The following is a 15501-nucleotide window of genomic DNA, read 5'->3' as shown; positions in this document are numbered from 1 at the left end:
TCTAAGAAATAGAATGTCTAAATTTTCTGCTTTTGTTTATTGTCAATACATTATTTTTTTATGAGTTTGAAGTTCTGTTTTACAAAGCATTGAAATGACAGTGGGGGAGCATGATAGATGAAAAAAATCACACCAGGATGCACAAGTGCTGTGTGTTTGTTTTAAAGAGGATATGCTAACAAATGCTTGCACTGCAGAAACTTTATAAAGTAACATCTCAGACCTGAACAAAAGCAATATTCTCCTCTTAGCTGTATGTGACATCGGCTCGGCTTCCTTCAAATACGACATGAGACGACTTAGTGAGATCCTGGCATTCCCGAGAGCCTGGTACCGACGGAGTATTGCCAGACGCCTTTTCCTTGGAGACCAGACAATCAACCTACCAGGTGACCTTTTGACCACTGGTTGTGGCCTGTGTTAGGGTTGTTGAATGATACATAAGTATGGTAGGTTTGCACCATTCTGCAGTTTTGTAGAAAATAACTGCCTTAGCTGAATTTGTGCCAAAATAAGAAGAGTAAATGTGTGACCAGCTTTTTAGTTGTACAACATCAGCTTTATGTGGTATCTACAGTAACACAGTCAGTATTAGGCTTTTCTGTGGTACTGATGGTGTTTCTTTTTCCATGTGCTGCTTCTAAAAGGACTGCTGTCTGTTGTTGACTTTAGTATGAAAGTAGTGCTGATGTTAACATGGCCTAAAAATAAATAATATTGATACAAGAATAAAGGGGAAGGTTTTTACTATATACAGAACTATGCAAGGAAGTTCATGATTCTTCAGACACGTCTGCCTTTGTCTGTCTGCTAACCTCTGCGGAGTTTCTTTCTTGTGTTGATTTTTAAAATCCCATTTCACTGACCTTCCTTCAGCCAACATTTTCTCCCACTGCTCCATGTTGACATTTCCAAGCCCGTCTTTACTTAACTCTCTCAACCTTTACCTTGCTTCAGCCTCTGGCCCCGCCACTCCTGACTCAGCCGAAAACATCACCCAGCATATGTCCCCCGAGTCCAGCCAGAAAGCCTACTGGAGGACCTGGGATGGCAGCACTGGGACACAGTACATGCCCCAGTCCCCTAACGTCTTTTCAGAGCACTCAACTGGAAGCAACATGTCCCCGGTTGGCATGGGCCACCTCAAGTCCCCGGCACCTGTTCGCACCAGGAGCGTGTCCGATTCCTCTGCTCCTAGGAGAGGTGACTACTCTTTCTGTTTCCAAATGGAACTCAAAAATACATATTTGTCACATATTTACCAAAATGCATTATGCCATGTAATATGAGAGCTACAATTTGGGGTGGGCTTTTACAGCAAGATTCACATTTTAAAAGCCAATGTACAAACCCAGAAATGAAAACTGATATAGCAGAATGCAATGATAACCCTTTTTCTCAAATCTTTGTTTATTCTTGTCTAGATTCAGTGACAAAAACATCCACTCCTTCCTTCAGTAAAAATGGGAAAGCTGCAGGTCAGCAGGGGGCACCATGGGAAACACTGGTGGTGTTTGCTATCAACTTGAAGCAGCTCATTGTCCAAATGAACATGAGCAATGTAATGGGAAACAATACGTAAGTGGTCACACTGTTTACTGTACAGACTCAGATACCTTTTACTGTATATCAGAAATGAAATGAATTGACTAAAATAATCACATAGATGGTGGGGGTATCAAGTGCAAATAGGATTAAATTCTGGCTTTGTTTTCTTCTGAAATTTCTGCATTATATGGCAATATGTTAGTCACTGTTTATGTGACAAAGCGTGATTTTAATGCAAGAAGTATGCCTATTTCATTTTATTGGATTTTTAATATAATATATACACAGTAGAATAACAAAGAATTAAGAGTATATAAACAAAAAGTACATAATAAAAAATAAGGTTGGTGAAGGTGGGGTCCCTGCTTAAAAAAAAAAAAATTTAAATTAAAATGATGAAAGAAAGATTGCTGCAAATACTGTATGTCAAATGTGAAAGGCCCCCATTAGTGTGGCTCTGCCATACGAATAATAAAAAGCATCTTGTTTAAGCTTTTATTATTATTTAAATAGAGTATCAACTGTAATTATTTCTGGTATGAGGGTGTAGTGTTTAGGACTCACACTGGGCCCTCCCTAGATAAGATGTGCGAATGACCTTTAAGCCTATTTGCACATCATAGACATCGAAACCTATCTTTATTTTGCTTTTTCACAGCTTATCCCTACTGGAAACAAAAATGTAATAGATGATGCAGTAGTTAATAAATATTGGTATATAAATAGACATCTGTTTCATTTCCACTCTCAGGGCTGAATGTTGGTAAAAATTTAAAAGAAAAAATCTTACCAAAGGAGTCTAAGGAAGTGATCATGTCACTCATGACAGCTGTAAAAATAACTATAAGTGAAAACTTGATGGCATAAAGCTGACTGGACAGCACATCTATGTATACGTAACAGTAATGCGTAACATTCAACAACAGAAACTGTAAATGTTATTAACCATTCCCAAATATGCTGTTCAAATATGTCTCCAGGATGTCTCTGCAGAACTGTACACCTTTGTCTCCTGTTACACATTCATTCATCAGCTGGAGTTTAAAACCTCCTTATGGCCCTTTAGCACCCACACTGAGTGTGTGCACCCCAATACATTGTGCAGTCATCACAACTTTGATCTGTTCAATTAAATCAGAACTGCAGAAAATCCTCCTGAGTCTATGACAAACACCCAGTACTGTTTTATGAGCTCTGTGTCATCATAAACGAAAAGATTATCTTCTACTTTGTAAGCTCCCTGAGTAACACACACATCTCCTGCCTCTCCCTTGCCAAGCCATGCAGCAGTAGGCCTCTCTAGCTCTAAATTATTTATGGCTCTAAAAGACTCTTCTGTCATAAAAAAAACATTTATGCACAGGTGTAGTCTTTGTTTAAAGAAAGAATTGTATTGACAAAAAAGTGACCCCAAATATGTACTTGCAGTGCCTTGCAAAAGTATTCATACCCCTTGAATTGTTCCACATTTTGTCACATTACAACCACAAATTTAAATGTATTTTATTGGGATTTTATGTGATAGACCAACACAAAGTATCACATAATTGTGAAGTGGAAGGAAAATGATACATGGTCAAGTTTTTTACAAATAAAAATTTGAAAAGTGTGGCGTGCATATGTATTCAGCCCCTTGAGTCAATACTGTATCGAAACACCTTTCGCTGCAATTATAGCTGCAAGTCTTTTTGGAGTATGCATCTGCCAGCTTTGCACATCTAGAGAATGCAATTTTTGCCAAGATTGGATGGAGAGCATCTGTGAACAACAATTTTCAAGTCTTGCCACAGATTTTCAATAGGATTTAGGTCTGGACTTTGACTGGGCCATTCTAACACATGAATATGCTTTGATCTAAACCATTCCATTGTAGCTCTAGCTGTATGTTTAGGGTCGTTGTCCTGCTGGAAGGTGAACCTCTGCCCCAGCCCCAAGTCTTTTGCAGCTTCCAACAGGTTTTCTTTCAGGATTGCCCTCTATTTAGCTCCATCCATCTTTCCATCAACTCTGACCAGCTTCCTTGTCCCTGCTGAAGAAAAGCATCCCCACAGCATGATGCTGCCACCACCATGTTTCACGGTGGGGATGGTGTGTTCAGGTTGATGTGCAGTGTTAGGTTTCCACCACACATAGCATTTTGCATGTAGACCAAAAAGTTCAATTTTGGTCTCATCTGACCAGAGCACCTTCTTCCACATGTTTGTGTGGATCTCTGCAGCTCCTCCAGAGTTACCATGGGCCTCTTGGTTGCTTCTCTGATTAATGCTCTCCATGTCCGGCCTGTCAGTTTAGGTGGACGGCCATGTCTTGGTAGGTTTGCAGTTGTGTCATACGCTTTCCATTTTTGGATGTTGGATTGAACAGTGCTCGGTGAGATGTTCAAAGCTTGGGATATGTTTTTATAACCTAATCCTGCTTTAAACGTCTCCACAACTTTATCCCTGATCTGTCTGGTGTGTTCCTTAGTTGTAATGATGCTGTTTGTTCACTAATGTTCCCTAACAAACCTCTGAGGCCTTCACAGAACAGCTGTGTTTATACTGAGATTGAATTACACACAGGTGGACTCTATTTACTAATTAGGTGACTTCTGAAGGCAGTTGGCTGCACTGGATTTTATTTAAGGATATGAGAGTAAAGGGGGCTGAATACATATGCACGCCACACTTTTCAGATTTTTATATGTAAATAATCTTGACCACGTATCATTTTCCTTCCATGTCACAATTATGCAATACTTTGTGTTGGTCTACATAAAATCCCAATGAAATTCATTTAAGTTTGTGGCTGTAATGTAACAATGTGGAAAAATTCAAGGGGCATGAATACTTTTGCAAGGTACTGCAGATACGGGTAAATGGCCCGTATGGGTAAAGAGGACATATTAAATTGACACACTGATATAATAATATGCTAACTGAACATGCTGGTCCAAGAAAATCAACATGTTGATTTTTCTGTCAGATTCAGTACTTGAGGCCTGCCAACTTTTTCTTTTTTCAGTTAACCGTGTTCACTCCTTTGCAAGTTTGCAAGACTCATTTTTGTTTCATACAGAGCAAAGAAAGAAAGACGGAGCAAATCTACATAATTCAGAAGCATTTCAGGTGCACTGACATTTGCATTTGTCCCCCGCAGTTGGACGACCAGTGGGCTGAAGAGTCAGGGCAGACTGTCTGTCGGCAGCAACCGGGACCGAGAAATTAGCATGTCTATCGGCCTTGGCCGCTCCAAGCTGGACTCCAAGGGTGGGGTGGTGGGTGGCAATATAGATGTGAACACCCTGGAGATGGTCTGTAAGTAAACAAAGCATCAAATTTTCAGACATCTGGTGTTTTTCTGTGACTCGTTAGCAGCTCTTGTTCTAGTGGAGAGTGACGGGTGAATGTGGAGCTGAGCCAGAGTTCAGTGCAGTTCTCACACATCATCGGGAGCTGAGCAGTGATAAAATAGACAAATACACTTCATTCTCACTTTTTTACACTTTGTCATACTGTCAGTTGGATTTGGTGTTTAAATGTGCTGCTCATACAGGACATAGATATATATACCATAGTGTACATCTGTTAATAGAATATTTAAAAAAAATCCTCAGCTATTTTGAAAAAGGATACGTTTTTGATTTTTTAGGACATTTACATAAATCTCCATCTTGTCAAAAATAAAATTATGTTGAAACTCACCTGAGGTAAAGAGATTAGAAATCCACTTCATGTTTTGCAGCTAAAAAAATACACCTGCTGCTAGTGTTGTTTGCATGCATTTTTTTTTAGTTCCTTCATATTTTTTTTGTTTGTTTTTTTATCTCAACAGTATTAACTTCAAAATATTTTTCTCTCCTTCATATCAATTGCTACATTACTCTATATGTGATCACTCACACAGTCTTATTTGCCATCTGTCTGTTATCCAGCCCACATTTCTGAACACCCCAACCAGCAACCCAGCCATAAGATCCAGATCACCATGGGGTCGACAGAGGCTCGAGTGGACTACATGGGCTCCAGCATCTTGATGGGGATCTTCAGTAATGCAGACCTGCAGCTCCAGGATGAATGGAAGGTCAACCTGTGCACTGTAGACACCAACCTATCAGAGAAGAGGTATGACATGATGTTAGCAAAGGCAACAGCACATCTGATTCTTAATGTACATTATACTTATTATATTGCTTGGCCCAAGCCTTTATAAAAACATAAGGTGATTTCACATGAGTCATGTTTGAGTCATGTGTAAAACTTTGCCATCAGCAATTAGGTGGCTCCAAATGTATGCAGTAAGTGGATTTTAAAATGCAATGCCTCCATGAGGCATGCAGTCAATTTCTTCAGTGTTTAAAAAAACTAACCACAAAAAAAATGTAAGACAGAGTTTATTGATCGAAACAGACAAATGTTTTTGCCAGCAGGTCTGAATGCTTTGCAGCATAACAAAATGATGTCAGGATTTCAGTACGTGTTTTATACTCTGTGTGGTATGAACAACAAATAGATGAATCACACCAGATAAGATGTGGTCATCCAACATGGACTTTATTTTCATCTACATGCTATTTCTCCCTGCTTTCGTTGCCTTCTTTCCATCTGTTCCCCACTTATCCCTCCTCATCTCCTTCCAGTGAGGTCTTTATCCATGGAGACTTGCAGTGGGACATTTTCCAGGTGATCATCTCACGCTCCACCACACCTGACCTCATCAAGATCGGTATGAAGCTGCAGGAGTTTTTCACTCAGCAGTTCGACACCAGCAAGCGGGCCCTTTCCACCTGGGGTCCTAATCCCTACCCGCCCCCCAAAACCCCTGTTGTCAACGCTGACAAAGGAGCAGCTGAACTTTGTAAGCCTGCCTTCTCTCATATGCTGCTGCTATGCATAGCAAGTATCTTAAGTGATTCTGTTGTTATTTAGAGTAAGATAAGTGATTTGTAATTCTAATGAGCTTAATTTGTATAGCATTTTTTTCAAACACTTGACAAGGTAGTTCAACAGCTAAAGGTAATCAACCATGCTCATGAGATAATTAAAATACATAAGCAGCATCAGTTTAAAAAGATCTGAGGCTATATAAGGATTAAAAAAAAGAAGACAAAACCTGATGCTGTTAGCACAGACAACACGCTTCATGTTGCAGTCAGAATTGATTTGTTTGCCTACATTCCACATGCTTCTCATTCTTTGTCTCTTAACTGTCTCTGTCACACAGACATGGATGCGGCCCATCACCGCCACTGGCCCGGGGTGCTGAAGGTAATTGCTGGCTGTCACATCTCCCTGTTCCAGATGCCTCTGCCTGAGGATGCTGTGCAGCTGGGCGGCTCAATGAGCCTCCATGGCAATCACATGACACTGGCCTGCTTCCATGGACCCAACTTTCGCTCCAAGTCGTGGGCTCTGTTCCACCTGGAAGAGCCCAACATTGCTTTCTGGACAGAAGCCCAGAAGATCTGGGAGGACGGTGAGATAAATGTTCACTTCAGTAACATCCACTGTAGAAGGGACATTATTTAGACTGGATATTCAATTGAAATAAAAGACAACAGTGATAATATACTGAAAATTCTCATTAGTTTCAGCCCTAATAAAGAGTTTGCAGATTTGATTTTATACATTTTGCTTTAGTTTTAACACAATCTCTTTTTAATTACTGACATTTGTTTCTCATATGTCCAGGCTCCAAAGATGACTCTACCTACATTGTCCAAACACTGGATTTCCATCTTGGTCATAATACGATGGTGACCAAACCCTGTGGTGCGCTCGAAAGCCCAATGGCCACCATAACCAAAATAACCCGCCGGCGGCATGAAAACCCTCCGCATGGAGTTGCTACAGTCAAAGAATGGTTTAACTATGTCACTGCCATGAGGAATGAAGGTAACTTTCTGTTTAATCTGTAAATTGTTTATGTTGTATCCTGTTGGCACATCACATAAGGCACATAGGGATTCACATTTTGTTATACATACACACAGACAGGGAGGGCAGAGACGGAGACAACGATCACTCCATAGTGCAACAATCAGCCAGTAACAGAGGCTGTATGAGCAGTTTATCAAACAGTTGTTGAACAAGCAGAGCGCAAACCTGCAAAAATGTGACATCTTCATCACTTTTCATTGAGTGGACTGCAGGTAGTTCTCGTTTTACCCCTAAACCAACGAGTGAATGTCTGTCATGTTTATCATTTTTCTTGAGTGCTTGTTCAAGGGGGATTTGTTGACTTTTCCCTATAATACTGTAAAGTTTAGACATTGCTGTGTAAAATGTCCTGAGATGGATGGCGGTGTGAATTGGCACTCCACAAATAAAATTGAATTGAAATGAACTGAATTGCTTTCTCACTAATAATGATATCAGCATCATTCCAAATGCCAGCAGTAGGTTGTCAAACTATCAAACTATCATGCGGAATATTGCTTTTATGGCAATTTGGTGAAACTGAGTTGCCCTTGGCAGAGGTTGCACTCTGAGTGCTCTCTAGTTCGTTGTTGGGTCTTTCCTGATTCTGATTCAAACACCTCATCTTACAGTATCTGCTGAATCTGAGAATAGTAGTGCTCTCTGTTTCCCAAATTTAAAATCTGTAAACCTCGCGGTGCAGACGCACTAAACAGTCGGCAACCTGCTGTGACTGATGGCAGAAACAGTACAATTAGTGACAGCAGTGAAGTAGAAAGTGTATTAATGGTTCATATTTTCTTCCACATATACATAACAATATACAATATACAAAACAGTTTTTGATTGCTGTAATTATTTCTCCTGTCTATGCTGGCCAAGAAGAAATGGAGGACCTTAGGGACAAATCCAGAATCCTTGTTTGATGAGCTAATGTAAGGCTTTAGCTGTCAGTGAGCCAGATCAAATGGGTATTTAATGTCATTTTAGGATTATGTTTCCTGTTTGTTTGACTTAAATGAGGAAACCCTAACCAGGGAAATAAAAAGAAGACAACTTTCACCAGGGGAAATATTTTCTTGACTTCTCTGTTATAGTGCTGAAGTCTCAAATTTGCACCACTTGAGATTAAAATTTCATTTTTAAACAAAGCAAGCAATTTTGTCCCCCATGTCTTACACTGGAATCAAATTAAGAGAGAATGTCATGATGGCCATTGTGACCATGAGGAAGAATTACAGCAATAAAAAAAAACTATTGCAATGTGCATATAAGAATGAGAGTTCTCTCAGCTTTAGATGGATTACACTACCCTAACTAATATAAATATAATGGAAGACTTATTATAAACACCTCTTGCTATAATGAAATATAGCCCAACTGTTGTTTAATCAAAATGTAAAAAAGTATCAACACAAACTGCAGGGCCATTATAGCCTTAATAAAGTTAGACATAATTGAAGAGTTTGTTCATTAGACTGTAACAGCTGTAGTTGCAACTGAATGTAAATGGTTCATCAGACATTAGGCTTTTCTTTGACCAGCTCTGACTAAAAGAAGATAAGCTTTTTTTTTTTTTCTTCCCAGAAGAGCTACTTTCTGTCTGCCTCTTAGATGCAAAATAGGTGCAGATAGTGTTTAACCAAATGTGAACTCTAAATAGTTTTGACATGTTTTATCTCTTGTTTCAGAGCTGTACTTGCTCAGGAATGTGGAAGCAAACAACCAAGACAGCGGAGCAGCAGCTAAAACCACCAGTCTGCTGAGCAACTTCCGCAGCTCCTCCAGCTACAACCATGAAACAGAGACCATCTTTGCCCTTCCCAGAATGCAGCTAGACTTTAAGTCCATCCATGTACAAGATCCAGACGAGCCTTCTCTAACAGGTACTCCACAAAATGGATTGTGATGTAAACTGTTGCTTTGACTCAGCACAATCACACTTTACCAGTGTTTCCACTGGCAACATTTCTCAGTGGTGCCCTGCCACACCATTTTTTGCCGCCATGGCAAAAAATCAGTCCAACCAGTCATTTAATCAGACGCCTCAGTGACTCGCACAGGAAGCCCGTAAAACAACACAGTGAGTCACATACACAGGTACAGGCCGATTCAGATGGAGTGTGTTTTTAGACACATTTTTCACGAAACAGATAGAAGTCTGTTCTATGAAATGTCAACACGTGTGAGCCACATATCACACGTTTTATGGTTCAGGTCTGTTTTGTCTGGTGCATTGAGTGCAGTGTAATCTCCATACACTGCTCTTTAAATCATCCAAGTCCCCAGCTACTTTCTGTTTCAGACTTTTTTTTTTTAACTGGTTGCTATTGACGTCCAGCACATTTCTGCTGTCGCTCGGCCTGGTGAAGAACGTTTGTCCATCCTTTGTCCTTGTACCTCATCAGGAACTGATGACTGACAGCTTCCCTGATGCTGAACATTGAACATCATGTCTTGCTTTCAGTCGGGGTGTTGTTACGTTGTTGAGTAAAGCGCTAACCAGTGAACTGTTGAGGACTTAGTTTTGCAACAATTAAAATTTTAAGTTATAACTGTCACTGAAAAACAACTAGCCTATATTAATCCATATAATTATTAAGCGGAAGATGGAGCTCAGAAAGGAAATAAGTGTACAGGCAGACACCCCCATGCCAAACCTCTTAATCCAAAGAAAGCACTGCTTCACTGCACAAAAATATTCTACAAAGAAAGTTTGTTCTATGCATCACTGTGATTTGGAGAAATATGCTGGTATTGTAAACACTCAAATCCCCTTTGGAAAAACAAAGCAAGAAAATGGCTTTGTTTTGCCATTTTATGGTGGAGTGAGACCAAATTTTACTTTCCATTTATTTCTATGTGAAAGAGTATAAGACACCTTCACCTCTTCACAAAATGATTTGCCTCTTTCTGATTGATTCCCAAAATCACAAGGTTGTCCAGTGTCCAGTGGGTTTGGTTTTTAACTGCAGGCAAGATGATAGAAGCAGCAGAGAAGGACCGATGCTGTTTCAATGTACTGTAGTGAGTGTGAGGATGGCGATCTCCTGCTGTTGGTCACACCGTCAGTCTGAGATGTGTGTGTCAGGCTGGGACAGTAACTTTCTGGAGTCTCTGCTGATTGGCTGGCAACTGCTTCCAGCCAAGAAATAACCCTTGAGTGTTACATTGTTTTGTTTTTTGTTTTTTTTACAGTTGGGTTTCATTATAATTAACAATGTTGTGCTAATTTATGAGTTTTAGAGATGATTTTGTAACCGCTGAACTGAGCCAGGCGTTCCACTTTTTTCTTTATGCTAAGCTAAGCTAACCAGAAACTGGCTGTAGCTTCATAGTTAATCAACAGGTACAGTATGAGAGTGTTTTTTTTTTTTATCTGACTCATGAGAAGAATGGGAATAATTGTATTTCCCAAAGTCAAAAATCAAATTGGTGATAGTTTTTTAAATCTGGTCCAGATCTTTTATTTTGTTTTTTGTTTTTGTATATTCTAGAATCCAACAGCAAACCCAAGGTGGAGTGCAGCGTTGTGACAGAATTCACTGACCATATCTGTGTCACCATGGATGCTGAGCTCATCATGTTCCTTCATGACCTGGTGTCGGCATACCTGAAGGAGAAGGAGAAAGGTTTTGTCTTTATAACTGTCAGTCAGTCAGAAGACAAGCAGTGTTTAGTCATTTCCGCTGTCCACACTCTGAGACAAATTCATCTATACCAGGTGTAGCAATGAAAGTGACATTATTCATGAGTGACAATACAATGGCAAGAAAAGTAAGTGAACCACTGGGGATTACCTGGTTTTCTACTAGATTTGTTTGTAAAATGTAACCTGATCTTCATCTAAGTCACATGTACAGACAAACACAATGTGCTTCAGCATATAACCTTTCATGTCTTTACTGAACAAAAAGTAAGTGAACCCTGGTCGAAGCTCCTTTGGCAGCAATAACCTCAAAGAAGTGCCTCCTATAGTTGTAGATCAGACTTGCATGCTTATTTCACTGCTGGGATGATGTTTTTGTGTTGATATGAAACATGAAAATGTCATGTTTCATGGAGTGATGGTCAAAAACACTGCAGCATGTCTAAAGTTTGTCAGTGAGCACCTTGACACTCCACAGCACTACTGGGAACGTATTTTTTTGGATTGATGAAACTAAGATTGAATTGTTTAGGAAGAGCACACAGCACTATGTAAGGTGTAAAAAGGGCATCACATGCCAACTGAAAATGGTCATCCCTACTGTAAAGTGCTGTGGAGGGAACAGCATGATGTGGGATGATGCAAGGTGGAGGTAGCACCATATATGGGGCTCCTTTACTGCTCTGGTTTGGAGCTGTCCATCATTGAGAGGAAATTGAATTCCCAAGTTTGTTGAGGTGGCTGTCTTCCAGCTGAAACTTAGTGACCCTAGCATTAAAGTAAATTTACTACAGAATGACTTTGGAGACACAAAATCAACCTTCTGGAGTGGCCCAGACCTCAGCCCAGTAGATTGAGCTCAAAGGGCCATTCACACCAGACAACCTAAGAATATGGCTGAGCTGAAGCCATGTAATTCCAAATAGTTCCCTAACTTTTTTGCCATTGTAGCTTTGAGAGTTCGAAATAAAGCACTGAACTGCACACTAAGGCAATGACTCAAAATAAAACTCCAAAGAAAAAGACACCAAGAAATAACACGATAAACTCCATCTGTCTGCCTCTGTGGCACTGAGGCTGTTTGTATACTGTTGGACACATTTTTGAGAGCAGCATGAGATGCAGGCAGCTGAGTGTTATTTTCACATATGGGGGGAGGTCAGGGAGCTCAATACAGGCAGCATTTTAATGACTTTCCTGTTGTCACAAAGGAACAAATTAGCATTCCTTGTCAACACCCTTGCTTCCTTTATAACAATTAAAATAGTGCCATTACATGGTTCTGTTGAGTCTGCGGGAAGAGGTGAGCGGTCATGATTTTCATCATTGTTTGATTAATCCTGGTTAATGATGTTGGGCAGATGGGTATTTGAATGTGAATAGAGTCTAGATCTGTACTGTCAAGGTTCTGACAGTGCTTTCAGGGATATGAATGACTGTTTATTGTGCGCTACATCTGGATGTTTGTGAACAACGTGTTTGCCATTTTAAAAAGAAAACAGAAGGCCAGTGGGGCATTTGAGGCGACAACGTTATTGCTTTTCTTCTTCCTCGTGTGTCCTCAGCCCTTTTTGCCCCGCGGATATTCACCGCTCGGCCAGGTCAAAAGAGCCCCACAGCCCTGCAAGATGAAGGCTCCACAGACAAGAACAAGGATGACAGCATCAACTACACCACGGTGGACTGGAGGGAGTTCATGTGCAACACCTGGCACTTGGAGCCAACTCTCAGGTTAGCACTACTCACATTTGGTGTGTTTTGTGATGTGTGTGTTAGCAGACACACTCCATTTTATGTTTCAAAATCTAAATGAGTCACCCAGCTCATTCATGAATAATGTTCTTTTGAGGAGGAGAAAATACAAAAGTGCATTTGTGACAATGGAATAGTGTCATTCTTCATGACTGTGTGGCCACACCATATTTTAAAATGACACACAGAGCAAATAGACATAGATATAAAACTGTCATGGATCTTTGTATGAAACTATGAGTTTGGTTACAAAAGAAATACAAGCAATATTTTCACTTAGTGACTTGGTATCCTGTGTTGTATTGTTGATTTTTGAATGCAATTTTAATTCTGCAGGCAGCTCAGTGTGTGAGCATTACCACTGCTTCTACTCTCGTTAGTAGAAACAGAATAAAGAGGACACACTGATCCAATTAAAAGTTCTTTTTATTAAATTTGTTGGGGTTGAGGGGTTTGTTCATTTGTATTCAGAAACTTAGTGAAGGTCTGCTAAGGTTTTGACATGTAAGCACCTGAAGATGTACGTGTACTTGAGTATTTTTGTTTTCTGTTGCATCATCCTTTGACTTCGCTACATTTTAGAGGCAAATGTTGTACTTTTTACTTCACTGCATTTACTTTACAACTTTAGAAACTGCATACTTTTCAGAACCAGATTAATATAAAACATACAGTATAATTATAAAAACTCATTGATCTATGGTGGAAAATTCATAATCTCCCCAGCACTAATTCAAATTAAATGCAAATAAGCTTGTTAAAACTAGCTCCGCCCTTTACCAGTTGCAACATTAAATGTGATGGACACAATAATGCATCAGTAATAATACAATAAGATGATATACAGGAATGTGAAATGTGCCATTCTGCATATAGAGTACTTTTCCTTTTAGTACTTTAAGCATGTTTTGTACTTTTACTTATGTAATATTTTGAATGCAGGACTTTTGCTTGTAACAGAGTATTTTTACACTGTTGTATTATTGCTTTTACTGGCACTAAATGTACCTTAAAGGGACCCCGAGGTAACTGTGATTACTGAGAAGTCCAGTAGTCTCCAGTGAGTACAACCTTTTCTCATCTTCATACAAGTTGTGGATCTTGGTTACAGTGGTGGCTCTCGAGGGCAAGGCCAAGGGTCATATTCACAGAATGTGCGTGCATTAATTTTGCATCCGAAATTGTTGTAATTAAAAGGAGTTTGCGTTAACTCATTATTATCGCATTAACTTTGACAGTCCACGCATTATTTTAGGCCGTGTTTTAAACAGCACTTCATGTTGCAGCTGGTTGAAATAAAGCTTATTTTCCATTTTAATACTGTTGAGCAGAATAACTCACAGTAATGCTTTGTATTTTATAAGCACATGTTTTGTTTATAATAGCTTCTTCCAAGAGACAATAAGTAACTAGTTACTTTGAGTAACTAGTTACTCAAAGTATAGTTACCTCAACACTGTATTTACTTGTACATAAACAAGTGCACTTAGTTACATGTGATGACACATGGAGTGTATGGTTAAACTAACCATTTCCTCGATCTTCAGGCTCATTTCCTGGACGGGACGTAAGATTGACCCAGTGGGTGTAGACTACATCTTGCAGAAACTTGGCTTCCACCACGCCAGGACTACAATTCCTAAGTGGCTGCAGAGGGGCGTGATGGACCCACTGGACAAGGTGCTGTCAGTGCTCATCAAGAAGCTGGGCACCGCACTGCAAGACGAGAAGGACAAGAAAGGCCGTGACAAAGAGGAGCACTGATGAACACTCAAACTACTGTGATCAAAGCTGCACATTTGTTCTCTACAGGTCAGAAACACTGGATTACTGTAGTATAAAGGCCACTACAGTACAACATACTTGTCAAGCACACTCATTTTACCTGCTAAAACCTGTGAATTTCAGCATTGTTGTTTACTGTGGTGCATGCCATTAGCGACTCTGAAACCTTTTGCACCAAAAACATTTTCTGTATATTTTGAACAAAGGAGTAAATGTTAGTATAATACATGACTGCTTTAATGGTAAATCCCAGCCTCCTGTTGAGAATGACCCTAATGAAATCGCTGCAGAATTTATTTTAAGGTCTACCAATATTTCATGAGAAATGTTTTTTTTAAACCATTGCCTTTTCTTTGTTTCCCATGGAGCACGTGGTAAGTATGTCTTATGATTTTTATAGCATTGATATTTAAGAACTGTTCAGTGACAGTGTTCTTGATTTATTGACATGAACAAATAAACACTGTCAGGTTATGGCACATCATCCACTCAGTCATGAGAATGACATAAATTTGTAATTATCAATTATAATCTGATCCAGTATCACTGTTTATAGTTATGTGAAATGCAGAGTCTATAACATGTATTGCCTTTGTATGTCAAGCTTTTTTTTTGTCTTTTTTTTAATCCGTACAGTAGAACCAGTGTACATAAATTACATTTCTTAAATGTGTTGATCTGCTAACTTAATAAAAATATTGGCATTCAATTTTAGATAAAAGTTGGGTTTATTATTTTAGAATATTTTGTTATAAGGAATCCTTGTAAGAGTTGCTGTTATTTTTAGAAATTAACAGTTGTGGCAATTTTTGTGACGAGTTTTTTTTTTTTTTTTTTTTTTTATGTACATTTTTTGTTAAAGGCTCATTC

At 39.4% G+C, this 15501-nt stretch overlaps 1 protein-coding gene across 10 annotated transcripts in view; it reads left to right on the top strand.

Annotated features, from left to right (window-relative positions):
* Positions 1-14963, top strand: part of kiaa1109 (KIAA1109 ortholog) — an 80954-nt gene extending 65991 nt beyond the window's left edge. For all 10 annotated transcript variants that reach the window (XM_020608706.1, XM_020608710.1, XM_020608713.1 and 7 more), the window contains 12 exons: positions 252-389; positions 958-1203; positions 1425-1578; positions 4687-4844; positions 5462-5651; positions 6167-6384; positions 6751-7002; positions 7218-7421; positions 9137-9331; positions 10943-11077; positions 12660-12825; positions 14394-14963. In XM_020608706.1, coding sequence (XP_020464362.1) covers positions 252-389; positions 958-1203; positions 1425-1578; positions 4687-4844; positions 5462-5651; positions 6167-6384; positions 6751-7002; positions 7218-7421; positions 9137-9331; positions 10943-11077; positions 12660-12825; positions 14394-14610 — 2273 coding nt within the window. In that variant the 3' untranslated portion in view covers positions 14611-14963. The remainder of the gene's footprint in view (positions 1-251; positions 390-957; positions 1204-1424; positions 1579-4686; positions 4845-5461; positions 5652-6166; positions 6385-6750; positions 7003-7217; positions 7422-9136; positions 9332-10942; positions 11078-12659; positions 12826-14393) is intronic.
* The last annotated feature ends 538 nt before the right edge of the window (positions 14964-15501 follow it).

Source organism: Monopterus albus, unplaced genomic scaffold, assembly GCF_001952655.1.
Source record: "Monopterus albus unplaced genomic scaffold, M_albus_1.0 scaffold94.1, whole genome shotgun sequence".
Lineage (NCBI taxonomy): Eukaryota > Metazoa > Chordata > Actinopteri > Synbranchiformes > Synbranchidae > Monopterus > Monopterus albus.
The sequence above is the reverse complement of the archived record's forward strand: the minus strand, read 5'-3'. Positions and strand labels throughout refer to the sequence as shown.